The sequence below is a fragment of the Bolinopsis microptera genome, chromosome 8 (assembly GCF_026151205.1).
Source record: "Bolinopsis microptera isolate Bmic1 chromosome 8, MBARI_Bmic_1.0, whole genome shotgun sequence".
Classification (NCBI taxonomy): domain Eukaryota; kingdom Metazoa; phylum Ctenophora; class Tentaculata; order Lobata; family Bolinopsidae; genus Bolinopsis; species Bolinopsis microptera.
The window spans coordinates 1,773,754-1,798,929 of NC_087079.1; the positions used below are offsets into that span (position 1 = coordinate 1,773,754).

General features: G+C 37.3%; 3 protein-coding genes across 5 annotated transcripts in view; 1 reads left to right on the top strand and 2 right to left on the bottom strand.

Annotated features, from left to right (window-relative positions):
• Positions 1-20,790, bottom strand: part of LOC134819995 (dynein axonemal heavy chain 6-like) — a 35,330-nt gene extending 14,540 nt beyond the window's left edge. Inside the window, exons 1-23 of one of the 3 annotated variants that reach the window (XM_063830160.1) lie at positions 20,547-20,790; positions 20,233-20,364; positions 19,863-19,961; positions 19,512-19,640; positions 17,849-18,115; positions 17,453-17,587; positions 17,088-17,217; positions 16,742-16,886; positions 16,380-16,512; positions 15,834-16,021; positions 15,409-15,517; positions 15,167-15,287; positions 15,032-15,043; positions 14,570-14,721; positions 14,175-14,333; positions 13,522-13,740; positions 13,200-13,355; positions 12,882-13,034; positions 12,583-12,741; positions 11,172-11,324; positions 10,835-11,041; positions 10,144-10,324; positions 1,133-1,334 (exon numbers count right to left, since the gene is read on the bottom strand). In XM_063830160.1, coding sequence (XP_063686230.1) covers positions 1,133-1,334; positions 10,144-10,324; positions 10,835-11,041; positions 11,172-11,324; positions 12,583-12,741; positions 12,882-13,034; positions 13,200-13,355; positions 13,522-13,740; positions 14,175-14,333; positions 14,570-14,721; positions 15,032-15,043; positions 15,167-15,287; positions 15,409-15,517; positions 15,834-16,021; positions 16,380-16,512; positions 16,742-16,886; positions 17,088-17,217; positions 17,453-17,587; positions 17,849-18,115; positions 19,512-19,640; positions 19,863-19,961; positions 20,233-20,364; positions 20,547-20,750 — 3,545 coding nt within the window. In that variant the 5' untranslated portion in view covers positions 20,751-20,790. Of the gene's footprint in view, positions 1-1,132; positions 1,335-10,143; positions 10,325-10,834; positions 11,042-11,171; positions 11,325-12,582; positions 12,742-12,881; positions 13,035-13,199; positions 13,356-13,521; positions 13,741-14,174; positions 14,334-14,569; positions 14,734-15,031; positions 15,044-15,166; positions 15,288-15,408; positions 15,518-15,833; positions 16,022-16,379; positions 16,513-16,741; positions 16,887-17,087; positions 17,218-17,452; positions 17,588-17,848; positions 18,116-19,511; positions 19,641-19,862; positions 19,962-20,232; positions 20,365-20,546 lie in introns of all 3 variants that reach the window. The other 2 variants (XM_063830163.1, XM_063830162.1) reach the window with 2 other exon arrangements.
• LOC134819997 (sialin-like) lies at positions 6,788-9,823 on the top strand. Its single transcript, XM_063830166.1, is given in 5 exon segments — positions 6,788-6,983; positions 7,128-7,423; positions 7,425-8,158; positions 8,312-8,430; positions 8,571-9,823. Coding segments are annotated over 5 exon segments (2,505 nt in total). The 5' UTR covers positions 6,788-6,811; the 3' UTR covers positions 9,755-9,823.
• A 214-nt stretch (positions 20,791-21,004) lies between the features above and the next one.
• On the bottom strand, positions 21,005-23,001 carry LOC134819255 (dynein light chain roadblock-type 2). The gene is made up of 3 exons (XM_063829081.1): positions 22,915-23,001; positions 21,664-21,745; positions 21,005-21,463 (listed from the first exon to the last, which is right to left on the bottom strand). The coding sequence occupies exons 1-3, from the start codon at positions 22,991-22,993 to the stop codon at positions 21,331-21,333; spliced, it is 294 nt and encodes a 97-aa protein (XP_063685151.1). The 5' UTR covers positions 22,994-23,001; the 3' UTR covers positions 21,005-21,330.
• Positions 23,002-25,176: the final 2,175 nt, after the last annotated feature.

The window sequence follows — 25,176 nt, forward strand, 5'->3', positions numbered from 1 at the left end:
AAGCTTAGAAAATAAACTTTACGATCTTATCTTTACAGGAGGAGTGAGGTCTATCTAATCTTTCTTATAATCTAATCTAGAATAATGTACAAGCCTTCAAGGCCATTGCAGTTTAAATATCAGCGCTTGCCGTTTCTCAGTGTTGTACAGCTGTTGATCAGTGTAGATAATGTAGATAATGTACGCATCGTCATCATTCCTCTTTTTAGCACCGACCAGATTAGGTACCGGCCGCGCGGCTACTGATAAACCTGTCACACTACTTCCATAATTTGGTTACAGAGGGACAACGACCGGGCGGACTAATTTGACCCTTATAATTCCGATATCTTCACTTCTTAGTTTCGTAGTATTGATAACGTATTTAAACGATATTTAATTTCGTGCTGTTATTATTTCAATGTTTTGTTTTTATTTCGTGTTTTAACCGTTATAGAGACAAATCCAAATAGCTCTGTACTGTATCTAAAATACAAGGCTTGAATAACAAACTTGTCATCTTTTTTGTTACCCTAATAAAAATATCGGCCCTAATTTCCCCCAGCCCTAATTTGGCAGCCTACTATAAGAGCCCAGATTTTCACTCAAATACTGGCCAATGCATTAATGTTATAGGATCTCAAAATAAGTATTATAAAACATTTCTATTTTATCCCTACACATTTGTAAATAACTAGAATTGTGTAACCTTAAATTATTTCAGAATTATAACTATTGTGAATTCAATAAAATAATTATCACTTTTGTATCCTTGTATCCTTGTATCCTTGTATCCTTGTATCCTTTGGCAAAATTCGGATCCTGTGGCCAAACTAAGACCCCAGCTAGACGGCACGTGTCATGTTATCGATTATAAAATGTGCAGTCTCCGCTCTAGCTCTAGCTAGAGGGCTGCCCAGGGCCGGTCAGACTTCTTGGCCGACCAAATTAAGGCTGATAAGGTGTATTGTATATTAGGCTAGATCAAAGGTTTGAAATAAGAAAGGTTTCACGTACGGCCATGCCCGGCTGAATCATCTTTAACTCAAGCACCATGGAAACTAATAAAAAACCTTCAGGAAGATTCAAGTTAAACAGTTTCCGTGGTACTCCAGCTAAGATTCAATATGGTTTTTAAAATCCTTGAACTTACGCTTTGATAGCGTCGAAGCACTTGCTGAGATGAGGTTGTACTGCCTGAGGGTTCCTGGTCTGGGCGAGGATCTGAAGGAGCTCATCGTTGGAAAGGAAATAGAATCGGGGGAAGATGAGTCGCTTGGATTCTAGATAGTCCTCCAGGCACTTGTTGATCTGATCCAACAGACTGTTGTTGTTTTGGAACGTCTCCAGTAGTCCTGATTTTGGGGGAAAATTGGGTTAATTCTAGGAGGTGAACATAAGAAATAGGTTGGGTGTTGGGCGACAAACGAGTTGCTTTAGCTTATCGAGGAATTTTAAGCCGTGCGTTTAATTAGATTTTATAAAGTCAGTTATTTTCCTCTTCTCGTGTGATTCAGATTGTCATTAGTCAAGTTATTTTATGCATTTAAAATATGCTGCTGCAGTGTGAATCCAAAAACGTAATTTGACGTGGCTTACGAATATCTCGATCATTAAAAGAACGATTTCGATCACCACGACTATAGAGTGTTAATACCGACCATAAACACGTTCACAGCTTACAAAATATTCAAGTTGAAGTAAGGACATGGCAAGGGAGGGAGTATTTGAAAGCCAGGGACTTGTAAAATACGTGGAGTCTGTGACCGTCTCCCCAGAAATCCTCGGTCTGAAAGATTACGCAATCCCTAATTCCGACCCAGGGCCGGGCTCAAGGGATCACTCAACTGACATAATACGAAGATTCGTATGAATGAAAATGGTTCAATCTGTTGATTGCAACAACATCTAACATTCATTTATTTTCCCGGGTTCGATACGATTTTCAATCAGATACGGTATACAATGTTGAGTGTTATTCATAACCAATAGATTTTTAACAGAGATCAGACCTTCGATGGTATAACGCTTCTAGTCGTTCCTGAATGACAAGAGGAAAATTCAGATAAGGACATCAAATTGGAAATTAACACCTGGCATGGTACGAGGCATTATAGATAAATCGTCAATTTGTTCACGACTGGATCTCCAGAGAAACTCCTGCTATGTCCACGCAAGAAACCCCAAAATACAGCATGGACCACAATCCCAGTGATTATGACATAGTTGTATTACAGGTAGAAATACTGAATGGTAGATATTTAAAAAAATATTTTATAAATTTTATGAATTTATATTGACTATTTCCATTTATTAATTTTAAAAGTTTAAATTTGGTATTTTAATTAATTGGTTCACAATTTAAGAGTAATTCTGTGAACAGATAGTAGATTTATAAGTTTTAATTGATATTTAATAAACTATTAGATGATGAAAGGAAACTGATTCATAAATCGTAATATTGTAGCCTTTAAATCACAAATTTACCATTATATTCACTTAAAAACAATTCTGACTTTGTAGTAGGCTGTCACTCTATCAATGCCGCACACCGCTAGTTATACTCCTTAAATACAATTACAATCCCAATACTGCCGTATCTAGACCACGACAGGTGTCCATATAAAGTATAAACCTTATACTAGGCTGCCGTTTGGCGCGTAGCTCGCTCACTCCTTTGCCGGCGCTCCCTCATTAACTAACTTAGATGTATATTTACTCAACAAGTTAATGAGCGAAAACCATCCTACACATTGCATGAGGCTTCATTTAAGTATTAAATTGATTTGTTTTTAATTTAGTTTTGTCAGTAATAAACTGATTAGATAAATGATACATTTTAAGTGCGTCTGGATCTCCAGAGAAACTCCTGCTATGTCAACTCAAGAAATCCCAGATGGAATGTGAATACTTGAACGGTAATTATCATATCATATTATGACCTGATTATGACCTGATATTATTATGACCTGCTCATGATCAGCTGTATCCTGAAATCACACTGATAAAATTACATTTTTTGGCATAGGCATTTGATTTTTGATTTCTTCTCCGTCAAGATATTGATTTTATCTGCGTGATATGATAATGACAAGCGCGTGCGTCAGTGTTTAAAGTAAATTTTCAAGCATCTGCTTATTTCGGGACAGCATTTTTGGAATAAAAATTGAAACAGACAAATATACGATTTGTACGAAATAAAATAAGAATAAAGTACACATTGTGAGATTTTTTTCAATGGATAGAATAAAATTGATTAAATCGTCCTATCATTAAATTAATCATTTTTTTGAATTATACAATAATCCAAGCTTCCCTTTATATAATGTACTGTGACTTGCTGAATTAATAAAATAGTAATCAAGTTTAATCGTTTGATAAAAGGTGATACCATCTAATTGCATTACAACTGTATCTCTAAATTTAAATCTCTACGTCTCATGTCAATTTAACTTGGGCTCTGGCTACAGAATCATATCTCGGGTGTACTTAAACAATCATTAAACCTGCACACGATGATCAGCGCTATTTTGTGTTTTGGTGTTTGGTATTCAAACAAACATTAATATAACACAAATAAATACATACGTTTACTGCATTCAAGGGTATGGACTTGTCCCAAACATAGACCTTGAAGAAACCCAGAGGCAGTAAAATAATAATAATACGGCTATATAATATACTTTCTTTGATAATGATATTCGATGTCTATACCTCGCAAAGAAAGGAGCCGCGCATGCTAACAATCAACAACATCATTAAATAAGATATTACGTAGGACTATCCTAATACTAGGTGATAAGTCTTCTGCATGTACTAAATAACATCTTAATTGAGTCTGATAGTGTGCAAAATCCAGATGCAGCACAAGCAGTAACTAGTGTCTAAAGTAAATGTTCATTGTTCATCGCCAACATTCTGCAGGAGCACGTCCAAGATGAGCCACTGTTTTTGTAGCTGAGCGTAGAGGGAAGTTGCATTCTTTGTATCCACTGCCTGACAGTCAGTCATGAAGTTATCAAAGACACAAACTTTTGGGTTCCTGTTTATTTCCGTCAAACTCAGCGCAATGTCGTTGATTTTCTGGATTTCTCGCGTCGAGAAGAAGTTGTTGACCATCATGGCGAAGCAGCGAACCCAAGCGAATGTGTCCATGAGCTCCTTAGCAAGATCAGGGTTAGGCTTGTCCACGAACTCGTCCCTGGACAGATCGATAGGGGACGGATAACCATCAAGCTTGGTCACGATCTCTGACTCCATTTCGGAGACCGTGCCCATGCACTGTTTGATGGAATTAGACAGTGGTTTCGGGCAGAAGTAGCAGCGTCGACCGAATTTCCGGCTCCGGTATCTGGACCAGGTTATGACGTTGGTTGAGAGAAAGATAACGATGAAGAGCGCATATCTGATAGCCATGATTTGTATACAACTGAGTAGGTTCAGACGTGAGGATTAAAATATCAAGAATATAATTATATCAGAAATGTTGATAAATTTTAATCTTTTATCAAACAAACTATAGAAATCAAGCAAGGCAAAGGTTTATGTGTTCTCATCGGTCGATTGAAAAGTTGGTCGAAAGATTTAACTAACAATATTATACCAAGTGTTGAGTATTTTCCTCGCTAAGGTTTATATTGAGTTGTTATCATAGCGGGAGAGATAATCCACAAACAATGACCAAATATGGTATTGAAGTATTTACTTTCAACCGATATGTCTATCTTTGCTTTGAGACCACATTATAAGAGTGAAGAGACGTACATGCGCATTGAGAGGAGTAGCGATATAAAAAGCTTTTTAAAACAGCTGACGTGAGTCTATCATCATGATCAATTGGGTGAATCTGAAGTTTTCAAAAGTCTAACTTAATCGTTACCTACGAGGAATTAGAGTGAATTTACCATAAACTTGTACTGCACTTAGTGCACAGAATGTCGATACATCAAAGTATTCAAGGTATGCATTACAGCCTTTTTCGGGAGAACGATAAAATTTCGGGGAAATGTTTAATGCATTATATTAGTTAACAATGCATTATGTCATAATGATGAATCACTCTACACTCGACTATCACGTGACTTACTTGAACAGTTATCATGTCATGTGGGGTGATTCGAGATACGCGTTTAAAAATGCATTGAATTTTAAACTGTCTGGGGCCTTTTAGTAAAATCTCGAAGTTAGAGTGTAGAGTGATTTAGCACGCTCGGTTCGCAATATCAACCCAAGTAGGAAATAAACTGAAGATAAGTGTAACTGCAAACCGTTTTGTAGGATTTATATAATATGGGGTAATGTATACTGGGTAGCCGTTATCTTCAATTTTATCAAGTGTCGAGAACAATTTGGAGTTTTGAATTTTGATAATCAGAAATGTGATTAGGTACGAGAGTGACGGACGTTAAAATTTCATTCAAAGAAAAATTTCAATCCCTCCAATTCCAAATGATGATATAACTTGTTTGCAAAACGAACAAATGTTATCATTGGTAACTAACCAAGCTTGCAGGTAATTTGTCAAAGTGTCTTTATCATAAAATCAATATTTTTACATCTGAATTCATACGGTATATCTCGCTTGGAGCAAATATTTTTCAACTTGAGCTTCACTGAATGAACAATAGATAAAATGACAGTACATTTTATCAATAATACGGGCTTGATTTGCTGAGAGCAGAACTCCAGATTCTGCAGAAAAATCCCAGAAAACGGATATGCAAATAAAGCTAAAATTGGTCAATAAAAAAGTAAAACTGCAAGAAAAAAAACATGAATCGAGAATATAAAAGAGTACTGAAGAAGAATGCGACGATATATTGATAGCGGGAGACGCGGCAAGGTTAATATAGAGTCATGAAAGAGCGCGTTATCCGACACATCACGGGAAAGATATCATACCACGTGACCACAAATAAAAGCTTTTACTTTTAAGTTTCTATGCGGTATGGCAGCAGGTGTTCAATTTGCCATGTGAGATACTTAGCCTTCTCAGAAATTATGAATCTTTGCTGTGGTGTTAATTCTGGGTATTTTCGATTGTCTTAGCTAGTTTGCCGAAATAATGAGACATACTTATGTGATTGGCGCTAATGAGGAATGACTAGAAAATCCATTCTAGTCACGAATGCTGAACTTGAAACACATTGGGTGTCAGATAAATGGATGTTATACGATATACTGATATGATTCTGGCGCACGCCTGACAATATGAATAAATACGTCTACCCTTCGTGACGTTTTACCCATTACCCGATTCAAGTTATAGTTCTATATATTAGTATTTCTTGGAAATTTAGTCTTACATTGGCGAGCATGACCGTAAAATAAATGGTGGCCCAATTTGAATCGTAGGCATAATCGGACTGCTTTCTAATTCTAGCTGTCTCTAACATCTCACCTAACCAACTCTTTCTATTGTACTAATTTCAAATTCAAAATGTTTCCTCACCAATATTACCCCTCCTGTTCATACATCAATGAGATATTAATATGTACTGTGGAAGTAACATTATAGCAGTTAAGTAATAGCGATTTTACACATGAGAATTTCTTTATTCTGCAGAGCTGTGTTGCATAATATCTTTACAATTCAACTACAGTTAGCCCAGCGTGCAGGATGTTGATTGTGCTGTAGAGAAAAAAGCTAGTTATCTCTGAGATCTCTGGGGAAGGTCCGGGTATCAAATGTCATCTGAAATTTAACTTTGAGCTGCTAAAACTCAGAACCCAGAATCTTCAATGGAGCATTATAAAAGGCGATCAATATGAATACAATAAAATGTCCCAATAGCATTTATTGGTGCTGTGTTTCGCTGTTAGTTTATCTGATATGGCTGAGTTTGTGTATTTCCGTTACATCCTGGCAGTGATAGGATTTTATTGTATGGTGGTTGTAAATCTGACAAGATCGGACTTTAACGTGACCATCCTTCAAATGATCAACAATAGTGATAGCTGTACTGCCGAGAATTCTACTAATGGAACCATTTGTTGGAGCAAAGGTAAGTGTCAATACCACGAGTGATTAAGTTTCTTGTAAGGCAGGAATTCATATAAAACCTTTAACTTGACTAAACCTCGTTACAGTACGTGTTTCTACTGTTCGCAAGAGGCTGCTCTATCATTTAGCATGTTTTGTATTTCAGAGATAGAAGAATTACTGGTGTCGAGCTACTTCATAGGCTACATGTTCCAACTGCCGGGAGGACTGCTGGCCAACATATACGGAGCCTACTACGTGTGCGGCCTGGGAATGTTGGTGACCATTGTCCTGACATTTGTCACGCCCATAGCAGTCGCTGACTGGAGGATTTTGTTTGCTGTGAGACTGGTCCAGGGATTAGGAGCTGCATCCACCCTCCCCGCCATGACTGCGTTGTGGACCAAGTGGGCTCCCAAAAACGAGAAGAGTACCTTGTTCTCGATAACAGGTAGCGGGCCACTTCATCGGGGCAGCTGTAGGAGATGTGCTGTCTGGGGCGCTTTGTGACCAGGATAGCTTGTTTGGTGGCTACTGGCCCTCCGTCTTCAGAATCTTCGGCATTATTGGCATTCTGTGGATTGTGTTATGGGTGACCTTTGCATCCAGTGACCCAGAGCATAGCATCTGGGCAAGCCTTGACGAGAAAGACTACATAAACATGAACCGTGATCCGCTCAGAAGAAACAGCAGCATTCCTTGGCTCTGGATTCTTACCTCCACCAAGTGCTGGGCCATCTATTTTTGTCACATTTGCAGCTACTTTGGGTACCTAACCATGCTAGTGGGATATCCCCAATATTTCAAGGATGTCCACAACCTTAGCATCAAAGAACTGGGCTTCTATTCTGCTATTCCTATAATGGCCATGTTCGTGGCGTCCATCTTGGCAGGAATAGTTACGGACATGATCCTGGAACGGAACTTAGTCAGTGTCACTGCTATGAGGAAGATTAACACTGCCATCGGAATGTATATTCCAGCAGTACTGAACTTCGTGCTGGCCTTCTTCCCTGATCTGTCTGTGTGGGCTGTGATCGTGGTCATGTCTGTCCAGAATGCAGCTAATGGGTTCGTGTTGTCAGGGTTTCAGGTTAACTACATAGATATTAATCCTGACCACGCGGGTATGACTACTGGTGTGGGGAATAGTCTCGCTTCTACTGCTGGTGTTGTTATCCCCATTCTACTGTACCGGTAAGTTAGTTAGGGTGGAAGCTAGGGGGAGGGGAGTGGGTTTCAATCACAATATTTTCACTTTTGTTTTGGGCTATTTCGTTACTCAGGGTCCAACTTGAAATTTCCAAGACTAATTCTTTAATCTAAGTGTAATGATGGGATTATTTACAGGTACAATATGCAGCCTAAACATTTAGACGCGCTTGATGATGGGAGCGTAGAATGGAAGAACATGTTCATGAGTGTTGGAGCAGTGATGAGTATTGGTGCTACTGTTTACTGCATTGTCGGTAGGTCCAGTTATGATTAATTAGATCTTCAAAATTAAGTTTAATCGAGTATAAGTTGGAGCGAGTGTAATTAGCAAGTAATTCATCCTGGGTAATAATCTAGATAGTGATAGATGAATTACCCATCACTTCAAATCTAGGAACAGGTAAAAGACAGCTGGAAGGGATGGAGGGATATGTGGAGATAGCAGGGACAGACAGTGGTGCTGAACAGACCACCCACAGACCCTCCACTGCTCAGTATAGCTCCTCTGTCCTGGTAAGTGTTCCAGATGAGATGATATCCGCTCAAGAAGCACCTTGCCGGGCAAGTATTGATTGGTGTGAAGAGGACGCTGTGCAGACTGAACATATCTCTTCTGTGCAAGATTTTGTGTCTTGTCTGAAGATAGATGAGGAGAGTGTCGAAGCAGCAAGGGATCTGATCAAGTTTGATGACCCTATTTGTACCGTTGATGCTCAAGACACCGCTGAGAAAATGGGAGGGGTTGAAGAGGAGGGAGGCGACACACCAGAAGCAAACGATCAGGAGGAACTGAAAGACGGTCATGAGATGAACACGACAAAGAAAACTTGCAAGGTGTCGGAGCTAGTAAAAGCGTACGAAGTGAACGAGGTAAATCAGAGCACAGTCGCGGAGAGAAGGGGAATAGAAATCACTCCCGTGCCACTTGTATCTGCAGAGGAATCAAGAGACCCACCAGAAGAAGAACATACTCTTGACAAATCACCTGAGATCAAACCAGCTGAAGAGATTGAGAAAACTCAACAGATCTCCACTTCCGGACAGGCGAGCAAAGCGACTGGATCTCCTGGTCAGGTTTTAGTTCACAGAGAGATAGCAGGTGAGGGCCCAACAGAGGGTAAGGTCCCAACAGAGGGTGAGGTTTTAAGAGATGAGATCAGATTTGCTCCTCCTGCACGTCACTATCCACTCCACACCGACACAAGGAAAAAGAGTGGAGAGATGGCAGAGGGATCGGGAAAGCAGATATCTCAGATTTCGCCCTATGACAAGCCACACAAAGTGCTGCCCGTTCCGGATTTTCATAATTCGGATCAAGATATAGATAAAAGTGAGGCAGAAACAGAAGTTTGTTCGGAAGAGATGGAAAGCAGTGAAGTCGGATCATATGATGAAGATGCACGAAGCAGCGAAACTAAAACAAACAGTCCAGCAGCAGAAACTGGGGATTGTGAAAATGATACGGCTAAGTTTGTTGAAATAGATCTCACAGAAGGAAATAAAAATGACGCGGTGGACGAGGAAGAATTAAAGGAGTCAAGAAGTTTCAGTATCAACTCGATGTTGGCCAATATGTAGTAAAGCAATGACAAATTAAGAGCGGAGTAGTGGTTGTCAAGCCAACAAATTTTTAATTGCAATGAACCGTTTGATTAACTGTCGCTTTTAGTGGACATGCAAAGACAAATGAGACCCTGAAGTGACAAGCACATATAATAGAATTGAGTCATGACTAATTTTGATCGACAATAGATGGAAGGTCGGCAATTTAAGTTAGGAAGGGTGAGTATTAAATTCCGTTGTGAATTGTACATTCACCCAAAATGGGTTCCTGAGTGTCATTTTGAGAGCATAAACTCTTGAACTGGCATCAAGAGTATTTCAACTTGATCGTTTTTTTGCAACTGATTGTTATGTTAAGAATGTGTATAAACTGTATAATGTTAAATGTCTTATCGGACACTAACCTGGCTGAGTTGCTGCCCGCATAGCATTGGGAATTCTCTGAACCTTTCTCATTATCTCCTTCCACGTTTTATCAACTTGAAGGAACATCTTAGCCTCGTTTGGCAGCTGTCTCTGGATGTCTGGAGCCGAGAAGATGCTCTCAAGGTACAGCCAGTTTCTCTGACATGTCTGCCATTCGTCCTGTAATTAGAAGTCATGTTTTATAGGTGGTCAACTTTAGCTGGTTATACGCATCCATCATAACTATAAGCTATGAAGTCTAAGCAGGCTCTACTATAACTACATACTATGCTATCCATGATCATAATAAGTTATCAAAATGGTGCTTATATAGCTATAGGTAGATTGTAGAATCAAATAATAATAAAAAGACAGCATGAACACTGAACAGGAAGGAATGATACAGACGTAAAACTTTCAACACATTTTCAGTCATTATTACTATTAGCTTGTTTAGTATTTTTTTGTTTTTGTTTTTGTGCTAGTTTGAGTTTGAAATTTGAATGTAGATTTGATAAAAAATATTGTGGACTGGTTTAGTAAATTATTGAAAACTATTTGATTTAAACTTAATTTGAGCTATTACATTATTTTGTTTTGAGAAGCGTTTTTTAATGATATACACTAATAACAGAACAAACTGACACGATTCGGTATAGTAGTATATCGATATACATTTCATAAACATACCAGAGTATCAGCGAATAGAGCAAGTTGTTTCTGCCAATCCTCGACCCTTGGTTTTATAGGGCCCACATGTCGACTTCCTGCTATGGTCGATATATTGACCACACTGTCGTCAAGTAGGGCCATGATTTCATCAAGACCTCCGAGAATGTACACGTCTTTGCCGTGTGGGATGGCAGTGAATTCAGTTAGCTTCCAATCCTCCTCGACCTAGAGAGGTGGTGGAGTTGTTTTAAGTTTTCGAGTACACTCCTTAGTCCTTAGTTCTTAACGGGGAGTGAAAACATAAAATAAAGAGGGTGTATTATTTTACACGTCCTATAATAAACGCCTAACTAACCTTTCTCAACATAGTTTCCAAGTTGGCCTCACTGGACGCCTTGCCTGAAATCTCCTCTAGATCCTCCGCAAACTGGAAAGCATCCAGATCCTGGAGAGTCTTCAGGGTGTCTGCAGCCGGGTCAAACTTGCAGCTCAACGTCGTCTCTATTTCCTGCAGACGAGGGCGTGTTATCTCAATATTAAGGCTAGACAAACAAATTTAACAGAGATAATGCCAGGGTTGGTTGTAATAAACGTAATGCGGACTGTTCCAGTTTCTCTTATTTGCATGCTCACATCTTAAATAATGTGGCAGCGGCCTATCTCGTATATTAACATATATATTATATATATTATATATTATGTTAGATTAAAACAACCATGTTACCTTATTTGTCGCCCATCCTAAAACATTTCCAAGAAATGTTACTAAGTGGTCGATAGCAGACAAAACGGTATCCATTAGCAGATTTACGCAAAAGTTACTAAGAAATACTACCGATTTGTATAAATAAGGTCGGTCACGGTTTCAGCCGCTATTTGGCTACAAAAGATGGGTCTGATTGATATTAGATGGGTGTGACATACTACGTTAGAGTTCTACACCAGTCATAATAGTTATACTTATAGGTCATGTATTGCAGTCATGTATTATTATTGCAGTCAGAAGCAGTAATGTGAGCATCATGTGATCTAAGATGTGTTTTGTAATTAATAAGTTTTGAAATTAAACCGTTTAATAGCAATTCTTCCGTTGAATTTGTAGGTTATGGATATTGTAGACGTCAATGGACATAATATTTTCATCAACTGAATCGCACTTTCAATCAAGCTGTTCAGTCTTAGAGAGATCTCTTGGATCAACACTTTGATAATCTCTGCAGCTTGGGCAAAAAATAAATTATATTTTAATTTTAATCGCTAGATTCTAAAAATAAAGATCGGTTTCATCCACAATCTGGTCCTAAGATCTATTAATGCACTATAAACCGAATTATAATTTGAAGACTTGAGATGGCAAGAACAAGTTTCATTATTAGCTATTGAAGTAATAAGTAAAGAAACGATGGCTATCATCTTCAGTCTTCACCACATCTTCAAAAACTGGTCTCTTAATTTCGAGCTTTTATTAAGCAGCTGTGTCACAGTTCTCAACAGCTTGAGCAGCTTATACTCACAGCTCCTAATAAACCAAGGATCATTTCGCTACAAATTAATGTATCTGCCTATTTGCAGATTGAGGCAATTCTGATGTATTCTCAAAATATATACGTTAGCCATTTATTTATCCAATTCTATGAACCAAATTAAATGCTTGGTTAATTGATAATCAACATTATTTCTTTAGCTTTCTATTAATCAAAAGCTCGTGAAATGTATTTAATTACAAAGTTCTGTTAAAAGTTCTAAGTACATAAAATGTAACGTACCTCCCAATGTCTGGCTTTGAGACTCTGGTTTCTGAGGTTAGTAATAACGGGCACCTTGCTCTTCATATCGTCCACCTTCTCTTTGAGAAGAGGCACCACCCCATTGGGGGGCAAACCCCTCTCCATCTGGAACACTGACTTGGCGTATTTTGCCACTTTCTGAAAAAAAAGTAGGTTAGAATTAAATAATCGAGTTAATTTCTCAGTAAACATTTAGCTTGCAAAAAGGCGGTTAATAATAATTAGCTCTGAAATCTAACAAATCGGCTGATAATATTATGACGTCAATGTGAAATAACCTGTGTAATATCCTCTGGATTGAGCTCCTCGAATTTCTTCTCAAACCACTCCCCAGTGACGACATCCCAGCTTTTGAGGGATTCCCAAAGCTGTTGTTTCATCCTCACTTCCGCGTGAGTTTCTTCCAACTCGTCAAACCTTGTCACGTCCACCTGACGCGTGTTCAATATTAGTAGAATGAAAAACAAAATCGTACAATAATAATATGTCCATTTAATAATCTGATTTCTATGAATTCAACGATTGAACACCATCACAGACTATCGTTTAATCTAAATAACCAAACTCGAAACAGTCACAGAACTCCAAAACCGTACCTTGAACTGTTTCTGGTAACTCTTGTACTCGGTTGCTTTCTCCTGCAGTTCGTTCATAATGGTGTGTAGCTCCTCCAAACTCTCCAGCACCTCGTCCATGTCACTTTGTGGGTCCAGGATAGCTGCTCCTTGTGCCTTCAGTTTCACTTCTTTCACCTGTTATTGAGTCCAACAAGTTATATCTCATTGTGTCCATCTATATTGGGTGCCAAGGCAAATGTCTTCTCGTAAAACTAAGCGTTTGGACCAAGTCTAAAAATATTAGACTATTTAAAGCGCTATTCACAGATTTATAGATTTGACTGTAAGACGTTTTGAATACCTTCTTGCTCAAAGTGGCGATATCCTTATCAAGGTGAGTACAGAATTTCTCGATATTAGCGTCCCTATCAGCGAGGGATCTATCAATAGCTTGTAACATATTGTTAACGGAGGGAGTGAGAGTCTGGTACACTGCAACATCCTCAGGAGGAGCGGGCACGTTGTACTTCTCTATCAGATCATACAAGGCTCTGATTACATTCGCCTCTTCCTCGATTTCCTGAAGTATATACGGGTTAATTTAGTGATTTTAATTCTGGATTTTAAACGTTTTTAGTCTATTGCGAAGGATGTTAAACATTTTTTACGCGGCACTTACTTATCATAGCATAACCTGCACTTAGGGGACAGGGGAAATTCCCATGGAAATTTAACTGAGATTAGATCAAATGATTTTAATGGATATTAACCTAGTGGGGAATGGGGAGGTATTTGACACGTGACAGCGATAAACCGATAAGCACGTAGAATCAAATTCAAGTATCGCTGCGATGAAAAAAAGAAAATTTCAACACCTTCCTGTCATGAACATCTATGATTGTATTGTTACTAAAAAACTGCCACCTAAAAAATGTTTAAAAATTACGATGTACATTTTATCACGGATAATCTAGAATCGATTAATACACAGTTCAGGTCCCAGTACGCTCGTACCTGAGTTTTCTCTTGGATCTCGTCCAAGAAAGTGAGACTCTCCACAAATTCAATAGTCGAGGACGGTATGACGTCTAACTTGCTGGTCGCCCCTTGGGTCGTTTCAATGAGTGCGTCGTTCTTTTGTCGGGCCAGTTTCGGTAACCGGTCATTAATTGCCTAATAAGTAACGTACGTCAGAGAAATTATATAACAGTCTTTCTAAGAAAGCCATACAAGGACGAATAACGTTATTCATCGACTCAAGATAAAATTTCTTATCAAAGAAATGACTTGAAGTTGAATAAAAATTTGATAATTCCAGGAAAGTCTTGTTGAGTAAATAAGCTTAAAATTTCCGTGACCTTGTCAGTTATCACGTACCACATTTAAAATTTATACAAGAATCGACGAACCTCTAAACACTTTTGAGGAGAAGGAAGCATCTTGGTCTTGAGTTTGGAAGCATCACAGAGAAGCATACCCACACTCATGTTTCCGACTATCTTGGTAGTTTCTTCGTGCTGTCGCTTGTATTCAGCCAGTGACTCCGCGAAGAACTTCACATCTGATTCGGTAACTACTCGGTTAGCACATGTTAGAGTTTAGTTTGTCACATTTAATAAACGTAATGATTTTATGAGTTGTGGATGACTGAATGACGGTTCGGAATTAAGATAATTGTCAGTCATAATCCGGATTTCTATATGTATATACAGCATTAGTGCGTGTCTTAGTTGTAAACATCACACCCACACGTCTACATTGAGTTGAACCCACCCAATATTAGAGTGAAAATGGATGAGAGAATGTCTTAAATTTGATAATTCGGATGAGAAAATGTCCAAAATAATACCGGAACAATGAAAATGCTTTACCGTCCAAACGAGCTGAAATTAATGAAATGTTTGAGCATGATTCAACATGACGTGACGTTCTAAAGTGCAGTTGTGAATGTGACATTAAGATTAAATTATCACGAAAGTTCAAGATGAAATATCAAATTTTCTGACCGTGTTCTCCCTTTCCAACAGCCTCCACGTCCAGGTTTTCATTATCACGGTAATACTGTCTGAACGGCTCAAACGATTCAGCGTACTTCCACGCCAGTTCAAACGCCTTTTCTATGGTCTCCTAAAATTGAATCAGTCAATATTAGATTAAACTTATGTATTCGGCTAGTATTGGACTGTTCATTTTGATAAGAACGTTTAGCAATATAGGTTCAACAACATTTAGCCGACCAAAAGCTCACGTTTGTATTGTTGATAAGAGTGTGTAAGTGTTTGTCGTCCTCAAATATTGCAGCTAATGAGGGTCCTTCTCCAACAGCATGCTCTTCCAATTTATCATTGATTTTGGGCCTGAAAGAAGGAAAATTCCTCAAAAATATTATATATATATAATCTATTATAGATCGAATATACTTCCCTCTTTAGGTGCTCTTTTGTTTATAAACAAAGAGCACCTAAAGAGGGAAGTATATATTCCGAATTTTTTATTGTTTTCTGTCATTTTCTCTGATTATTTTCCAGCTTCAGGCAACCGTCTAACAAAAAAAACATGATGTTTTAAGTGCTCCTTCGAATTTGAAGAAATCTTTATATTATAAAAACTGGATTTTAGTTCTGGAAATTGGTTATGAAACTAAGTCTATAAAATATTAAAATTAATACATACTTTGTGAAAGAATGGAAATAGTCATCAGTGACGAGGTTTTTGACTGAAAGTGTGGAATCTTGTATTCGTCTGATGATCTCTTCGCTTCCCATCAAATAATGATTTGCATTGGGTGTAAAGTACAGACCATTGATCTCCATTAGCAGTTCGGTGACGAACAGAGGTGGCAATTGTTGTTCTTCTTGTTGCTAATAAAGGAAATATGTGTTATTTCATTAACTGTAGGGGGTCCTTACATAGTTCATGACTCATGAGTCAATCGCCATTTACCACTCGCCAGGTCGAATAAGTTGTAATTTTGTTATGGAGAATTTGATCGCGCGCGGTACTAATTTGCCACACTAGCTGTTCACAAAATACTGTCTTCTTAGTAAAACTTTACCGCGCCCGCCGTATATGAAAACTGCGCCGAGTTGTGCTTGCCGTTTAAAAGTCTGCTTTGGAGATGCTAAATGATTACAAATCCGACAAAACAATTTTAGTATTAATTTATGTCATTAAAAACATAAAGATCGACAGTGAAAACCCTGTCAAGTGCAATCTCACCTCGTTCAAATGTGGTTTCATAGCGTCTGGAATGAAGTTACATTTGCTGTGTGTAACAAGGTAACTTAGCAACATTGATACAGAGTTGACTGCGAGTGTGTGCATTGTGTGCACTATCAAGTAATCTGCTAATCTGAAATTAAATAGTTAGTCAAATTATTTTACAACTTTTATTATTAGCTACTTAGGTCTTATATGTGTTAATATATAACTTAATAGTGAAAGGTGAAGTTGGATTGCCTTACTAATACCCTACTATACTTTCAGAAATTCAGAAATAACCACAATTAAGTTGTTTAGCTATGTCTAAACATATGAAATTTGGAAAAACCACTACTCCTTTATCTTTTTTACCAAATTACCGAATAAAAGAGGTGAGTCTGCGACAATGAGCACGTTTGCTAGCTTGTTCTGTGTAAGTTGCCTTCTCCTGCTGTTCCACATACATCTGCATCTCGAACTGGTTCAGCATGAGAACTGAGGTTCCGTCTCGCTGGAACTCATCATCTGAGGAATGTAACATGTGAGATTTGAATCACTGGTATGTGAAAGAGGGGTGGGTTCAATAGATTATTATGGATACTCGATAAGCTTATTTTGATAGAGGAGGGGACGGACGTAGAGGGCTATAGAAACTTTACAAGTGTCATCCAAAATGAAGCTATATTTCAATCTACCACCAAATCATCATGAAATGTAAATATGTACCTGGATCAGGACTACCAAACCCACTGCCACTCTCCTCCAGAGGGAAGCCAGCTTCGAACAGCGCATTAGCGCACGCACGGCGCACAACTTCCTTTACCAACTCTCTGAACTCAGCCAATCTGTCTGTTACCTGGGACAAAGAAGAGTTATTATGCTGAGAAGAGATGATGGGAAATATTATTTGCAATTCAAGTATCTCCATTTATTATACAGGAAAATGTATCTTGTTTAATGTATAAGCTGGAGATGATAAATATAATCTTAATCTGAAGAGATTTCAACGACATAGATGCAAATAAAATTTGTTGTTGAGATATGGCTCCAAAACCCTAAAAAGTGAAGAAAAATGAGGAGTAAAAAGAGACCTCGTTAAGTTGAGACATCTGAGCATCTTGGAACTGCTTCAGATGGTAAGTATGATCCTTGTCAAATCGGCAGAGATTCATGTCTCCGATACGATAACACATATCACGTACTGATATCAGTGCTGGTCGCAACGACTGAAGTCAAGGTAGGGTAAATAATACATATCATTACATTTAAAAGGTAGGGTAAATAATACATATCATTGAATTTTTTGTGAAGAAATCGTCGAATAAAATTGAGGCACCGATATCTTTTGATAATTGTTCATATTATTTGATATTGCATTTAGTCAGATCCTACATTTGTTACTACGGTAATGTACGGTAATGTGAAGTGTTCTTGACAATGGTAAAGGTTTATATTTGAAAAGCTCAGATTGCATACTCAGTACTCACGTCGTTAACAATAAAGAGATTCTCACTAAGATCAGTTTTACACTGGGAGATCTTCTTAGACCTAACATTCTTCCGCCACACAGCAAAAGCTTTCCACATCCTGAAGTTGCTGAAGGTCTTGATCTTGATCAGGATCTGGTAGTCCCGGTATTCCTTCTCCCAACTACCGAGTGCGGTGTACTCGGTCTCGTGGTCGCGCAGCCGCGTCACACCCGTCGCGCTTATCGTGTAGTAGTCATTCGGGTCTATGTTCTCGTGCACCACCACCTGTATAATATTTATTGTATTATGGGTCATTATTTGCTGAAATTATTGCATTATACAACATCATTATAGCGGGAGCTGGGTAATATTCAATTAGGAGCTTGGCAATGTGATGACCAGAATCTGTAAATTTAATGTACTGTCTCCAGATTGCTGATAAGGAAATACATGTTGAACATGGTAGGTAATGTAAGTCACCATCGAATTGCTGTCACATTTCATTAAAATAGATGAAACTGTTCTGAAGATACTGGCACTTTTGTTGAAATTAATCAGTCTAGCTTTAATATTTTGTTCCCTTTGTTAATATTATTTTTGCCATCACCCACTTGTCCCAAATTTTGTAGTAAGAATACCAAATTAATGGAGCTTTGTATCTAAAGCAACATTATTGCAGAAAAGGTGAATATTACCTGGAGATTGTAAGCTTTGTATCTAAAGCAACATTATTGTAGAAAAGGTTATTATTACCTGGAGATTGTAAGCTTTGTATCTAAAGCAACATTATTGTAGAAAAGGTTATTATTACCTGGAGATTGTAAGCTTTGTATCTAAAGCAACATTATTGCAGAAAAGGTAATTATTACCTGGAGATTGTAAGCTTTGTATCTAAAGCAACATTATTGTAGAAAAGGTGATTATTACCTGGAGATTGTAAGCTTTGTATCTAAAGCAACATTATTGTAGAAAAGGTGATTATTACCTGGAGATTGTAAGCTTTGTATCTAAAGCAACATTATTGTAGAAAAGGTGATTATTACCTGGAGATTGTAAGCTTTGTATCTAAAGCAACATTATTGTAGAAAAGGTGATTATTACCTGGAGATTGTAAGCTTTGTATCTAAAGCAACATTATTGCAGAAAAGGTGATTATTACCTGGAGATTGTAAGCTTTGTATCTAAAGCAACATTATTGTAGAAAAGGTGATTATTACCTGGAGATTGTAAGCTTTGTATCTAAAGCAACATTATTGTAGAAAAGGTGATTATTACCTGGAGATTGTAAGCTTTGTATCTAAAGCAACATTATTGTAGAAAAGGTGATTATTACCTGGAGATTGTAAGCTTTGTATCTAAAGCAACATTATTGCAGAAAAGGTGATTATTACCTGGAGATTGTAAGCTTTGTATCTAAAGCAACATTATTGTAGAAAAGGTGATTATTACCTGGAGATTGTAAGCTTTGTATCTAAAGCAACATTATTGTAGAAAAGGTGATTATTACCTGGAGATTGTAAGCTTTGTATCTAAAGCAACATTATTGCAGAAAAGGTGATTATTACCTGGAGATTGTAAGCTTTGTATCTAAAGCAACATTATTGCAGAAAAGGTGATTATTACCTGGAGATTGTAAGCTTTGTATCTAAAGCAACATTATTGCAGAAAAGGTGATTATTACCTGGAGATTGTAAGGATGATAGTCGATGGAGCAGTGAGGAACAGCAGCCGTCATGTACCTGAATCCCACCTGATCCTTTATCTTAGTAACCAGTTCCAGGGGGTCCGTCAACCCTATCAGGGGGTCGTCCTGTTCAACAGAGTGTTACATACTTATTACTTGTGATAGGCTGCTATTTTAGTGATACTTTAGGGTTCCAACAGTCGATGATTCCAACAATTAAAGAATTCAAATTAAACTGCTATTGTACAGTAACACAGTACAGTAACTAACTAAATTAAAAACTGCTTTAGCTGCATCTTCAGAAACTACTGCAACTATTAAAACAGGAACATAATCATATGAATTTACATGAATCTTATCAGCGAAATCCTTGGCATCTCGGAGCTTGCCAGCTGCTTTTCTCTTCTTAAACAAGTTTCTGGAAGATTGTCCGACTGTTGCGGCACCCTGAATTGTAAGGAACATTTTAAAAAATTTAACTGGCAAGCACAAATTCATTTTAGCGTGTATAATATTAAACATTTATTACCAGTACCACAAATAGTAGCTTGGCACCTTCTTTCTTGAATTAGCAAATACCATGAAAATTTATTATAATCGTTTTGAGTGTTTTATCATGACAACTAAATCCAACTTCTGATCACCAATATAATATGTACTAATATAACAACAGTGGACACAAATAAGTTAATACTCAGGTGACCGCACAGTGACTTACCCTAGATTCTGCAGGTTGTTCAGGGGCCCTCTTTTTAACTGAGGTCGAGCTGGCAGCTGTAGAGAGAACTCTTGCTTTGGGCTGGTTCTTCTCTTGGTACACACGCAATTGTGGCAGAGGGTCTAATTTAGCCTGGAAATAGTTATATTTGAACATTTCCTTGTTGCTCTCTTTTTCTACCAGTTTTGCAGAATATCTTGATGTTATTGACAACACCATCAATTATCACAAGAAATTCTATTGGAGAGACAGACATGAGATATGGCTACTTAAAAGATATTAACCAAGGATATAACTTGAACCAGTAAACTCACCAACTCTTTGCGTTCAGCATGTCTCATGGGTCTGATAACTCTGATAGCATCTGGATTGGTTAGGATCTCTGGCCTAGCAATGAGTCTGGCTCTGAGAGCAGCAGCGCTGGTTGCATGTTTGTTTGTGGAGATGGGGTCGCTGAGGTTAGGGAACGTTACACGGCTGCTGCCTGGTTTAGACTCCTGTCTAGCAATACCACTCATACAAAAGTTTGGTTACCATTAACTCTTTAATGTCTTAGCTAGAGGGGGAGATTGGGAGTCATTAATTATGGTATCTTTAAAATTAAGTTTTATTCATATATGTAATTAGTAAATTTTTAGTAATCGGACAATATATGAGATCTTACGTACAAGATTGCGGTTTTGCAGATTGTGTTGCTAAACTAAAATCATGTAGCATGTGATTGAATGTATTGCAAGCAAGCTTGACATGCAATAAGGCAATAAAACTTGAATTCGTGATAAATAAGAATTTTACTACATCATGTCTTCCAACATCATTTAAACTTTGTTCAACAAAAAACGTCAAAAGCCTTCCTTGTTCACCGGCAAATGACGAATCGTCCAAATCAACGAGCAAAAGTTCCCAAAAATATGAGGAAGTGAGCTTATTGTGTTATATATGTGTGCCACTTGTTATAAAAAGAAGGAGAGTTTTTAAGTCGATCAGTTCCACGAACAACAAGGGATAAAATGTTGGTCTTGGGTTTAGGAAGGTGCAACTAAATATAAACATCACGTGACATCATAGCACGTGATGGGGTAATGCTGAAGTGTTTGTTCATGATTCAGTGGGGTTCTGGATAACGATCAGGAGGTATTCTTTGTCGGGAGCCACCATGATCTCGTGCTTCTTGGATCGGATCCTCAGAAATGTAAGATCGTTCTGGGGGTCAATATCTCGAACTACAGACCTAAAAAACAGATTATAGTTAAACAAGAATCTTGTTAGACAAAAATCTGTCATGGATATCAAGAGAAAAGTAAGTTATCATCGACATTCGACATGCATCATCGCCAAATGTATATTAAAATTCGCTTACAAACAAAAACTCCAGTTTACCTAGCCTCAATTCCAATTTACTTAGCTTTACTTTATCTAGCTGTAATTTACCTAGCTTTAGCTGTCAGTTGATGGTAGAGACCGGAATACTGTACGGTTGTTGAGTTGTCAAGGTTCGATCTTATTGGGATACCTGAGAAATAAAAATGTAGATTTTATGAAAATTAAGTTCTCCACAATTGCAACATTCATTTGAACATGTCAAAATGGAAAATCCGTAAATAATTAGATAATACATTATGATAAATTGAAGTTTAATAACACCGCAACTTTTACTCAGCAGTGTTCAATCTAAACATCCCAGAAATTTGCTACTAATAATTAAAGATCCTACACCAAACATAACCAAAATAGTTTATCGATAAAGTTTCTCAAGTCCGTGAAGGGACATTTTAAAGAGATAAGTTTTTAGATAAGCTTAAAAGAAATCCAGGGATTGAGTTGATGAGATGGTAACAGGCAGACGATTGTACATCTTTGGAGCAATCACAGAGAAGCTAACAGATAACTAAAACAACTTCTCTTAATAAGGAGAATTCATGTAGCCAACAAAGTGCTCGAAGAAAATGGATTTGAATCTGTGTACTATCAAGTAAGTAATCGACAAATTGAAACGAAAGATTTCCAATCTTCAGATATATTATTCGGGTTAAAATAGTCAGTCACGTGACATTGAAAGTTTAAAAACTAGCTCGACCGTGCATCGACAGATATTATCGACAGATATTATCGACAGATATTATCGATAGATATTATCGACAGATGTTATTGTAAATCAGATTACGAAACCCAAAGAATGGGTCAGTAGTTATAACTAAATATAGACCATGTTCAATTACATTGTCTTATAAATCGAATGCTATTTTATAATCATTTCAACTATTTATAAGCTTTGTTTAAGCTTTGCCGGAGGGGTGTCTACCCAAAGCAGCCAACTGGCTCTAATACGACTAAGTAGACTCAATAACTGATATAGATATGTAATATTGAGTTGATATAATTTGGATGACCATATTAAGTAGGTCATGGTAAGTTTTGGATGCATGTCACATCTAGCTAATTGGAGAAGGACAAATATGCAACGTGGCACAAAGTATACACTAATGTGATCCAGCTAAGTCCAACGGGAAAAACGATATTCAGTATTTAATTTCTATTCATATCCGATTTTTAAAATATCTTGACTACTTCGACTAGATCCTTATTATTCACTCTACTTCAATAAGTATGTGTTTTGTTTTGCTGTGTAAATTTGAGTCCAATTCTAATTCTAATGAGGTAGTTACATGCAACTTAGGATACCTTCTTGATTGACGACGATAACTCCTGTAACACCCTTGTGAGCCTGGATACGTTTCAGAGTTTCTTCTACTTCAGACATGGTGGCACCGATCTAAGAGATATTAAATCATACATACAGGTGAATATCAACAATATATTAAGGTGAATTATACGCGATATAAAAGTGAATTTTCTCTTTTATCAATTCTAGAAACTACAATTGGGATAAAATTTTCGTAGTTCAAAAAAATCACTTCGGTATACCTACTCGGAAAGCCAGTGATGAAACAAATTAGTTTTTTTAAAAGTTACGCATCAACATTAGTAACACCACAATTGCATCATCTTTCTGGTGAATGGAAACTGGAATCGTATCACCTCAGTAAATAAGGCATATCTAACAGAATAAGAGAAGCACAATAATGGATAAGGAGTTAAATTATTTATCACTCGATCGATTTCAAAATTGTTTTACTCCCTCTTCATGATCACTGTTAGACCAGTTGGATCACTGTTTTGGGTTAAAGCGATATGGTAAGGGTGGTTGGGTGGGCAATCAAAACTAATGAAGTTTACACAGTGATATGGAACAAATTATTTTATATAAATAAGTTTTCCTGTCAGTCTGAAAAGAGGCGATACGGTTCGCCTACCTAATCTGAGCGTAGCAAATAGCAGTTCACAACAAAATAGTCAATAACAATCAACAAGGATATGAAACCCACAAGCCCTATTAATGGGTTAAACAAATCAATGTGGCTCACTCAAAGAGTGTCTCAGAGAGATACATCTATCAAGACAAAAGGCTGAACAGAAAATTGCGCGCAATACTATGATAACATGAGTGTTGCTGCGGCAACGGCGTAGGTAGGTAAGTAAAATTTTGAAACGTATGCGGAGGCAAAAAACAAATCTCCGGAAGCGCCGCGCACGCATAAACCATAAAATTTTGTAGGTTTACAACCTACCAGGACGCGCGCCGAGTTGGACCCGTCGCCGGTCCAATATATGGAACAGATATTTTACGAGTATCACCCGTTAAGTCATACAACGTATGACAAGTAATATTATTATAATAGTCATAGTTGTATCACGTCGTAATACAAAACATTTGTATCACGTGGTGACCCCCACGGTCGCTTCACTATAGTATCGTCTTCGACGATACAGGGGGAGCCGCGCACTTCGTGCGCAGCGGGTCATACAACGTATGACAACAAAACATTAACGGGTAATACTGAATATAACTCGTTAAATATTTGTTTCGAATATTTTACGAAACTGTCCAATGTTACAATTTCAAAATCAAAAATTAAAATTAAATGATTTAGTATTATTTAAATATATTACAATAATATAAATTTTAAATATCATAAATTTACCGGAAAACACATTTTGTTCAAAAAATATTTAAACATTTTTTTGAACATTTTTTGAACATTTAAAATATAATTTGGAACATTACAGTAACGTTATTCAAATCTCAAACAGAAAAAAGTATATTTCAAAGCTTAACTTTAGGAAAGAAAAATTTTTGAAAAATTTAGGAAAGAAAAATTTTTATTTACCACAAATAATCAATACATAATGTTATATTCATAAATAAATTCAAATTTCAATTTCAAACACATATACAGTACGCCGCGCACACAGCCACAATTTAAAATTGTTCAGAAATTCGTAGGTCAGCTGTAGGCGCCGCGCACAGGATCTATTTAATTGTTAACTTACAATTACATGTCACATTTCTTAATTACTAGAGCCAAAATTTCAGAAGCAAAATAATTTAAAAGATATTTCTGTCGTTTACTCAGTACAGGCCGTGAGCACTGCGATCTAATTAATATAATAATGGAGAGATTCCAAAAAACCGCGCGCTCGTTATTTATTGTGATTAAATTGAGTGCGCGCCACTGTGAACAGCAGTACCGCTCAAGCATGAATTAGTACTGAGCGGTACGCAGTTCTGCGTGAGGCGTAGACATTTGTAGCACACGTTTCATTAAACTAATCCATTAATCCATGTGACATGTACAATGTAATTACATTAAAGCAAAAAGAATATTAATTTTAGTAATAATTGACGTAAACATATGTGTTTAAATAACATCTATAATCTAGCGAGTTACTAATACCTTGTGTTTTGATCATATGATTATGGGTGTATAGTGATTTTGATTGCATAAATTTGATTGGGCAGTGATGGTGAGTGAGAAGATGATGGGAGTGCCAGCCAGTAACTCTGTCAAATGAACAGCCCACTGAGGAGTGGGTGAGCGCAAG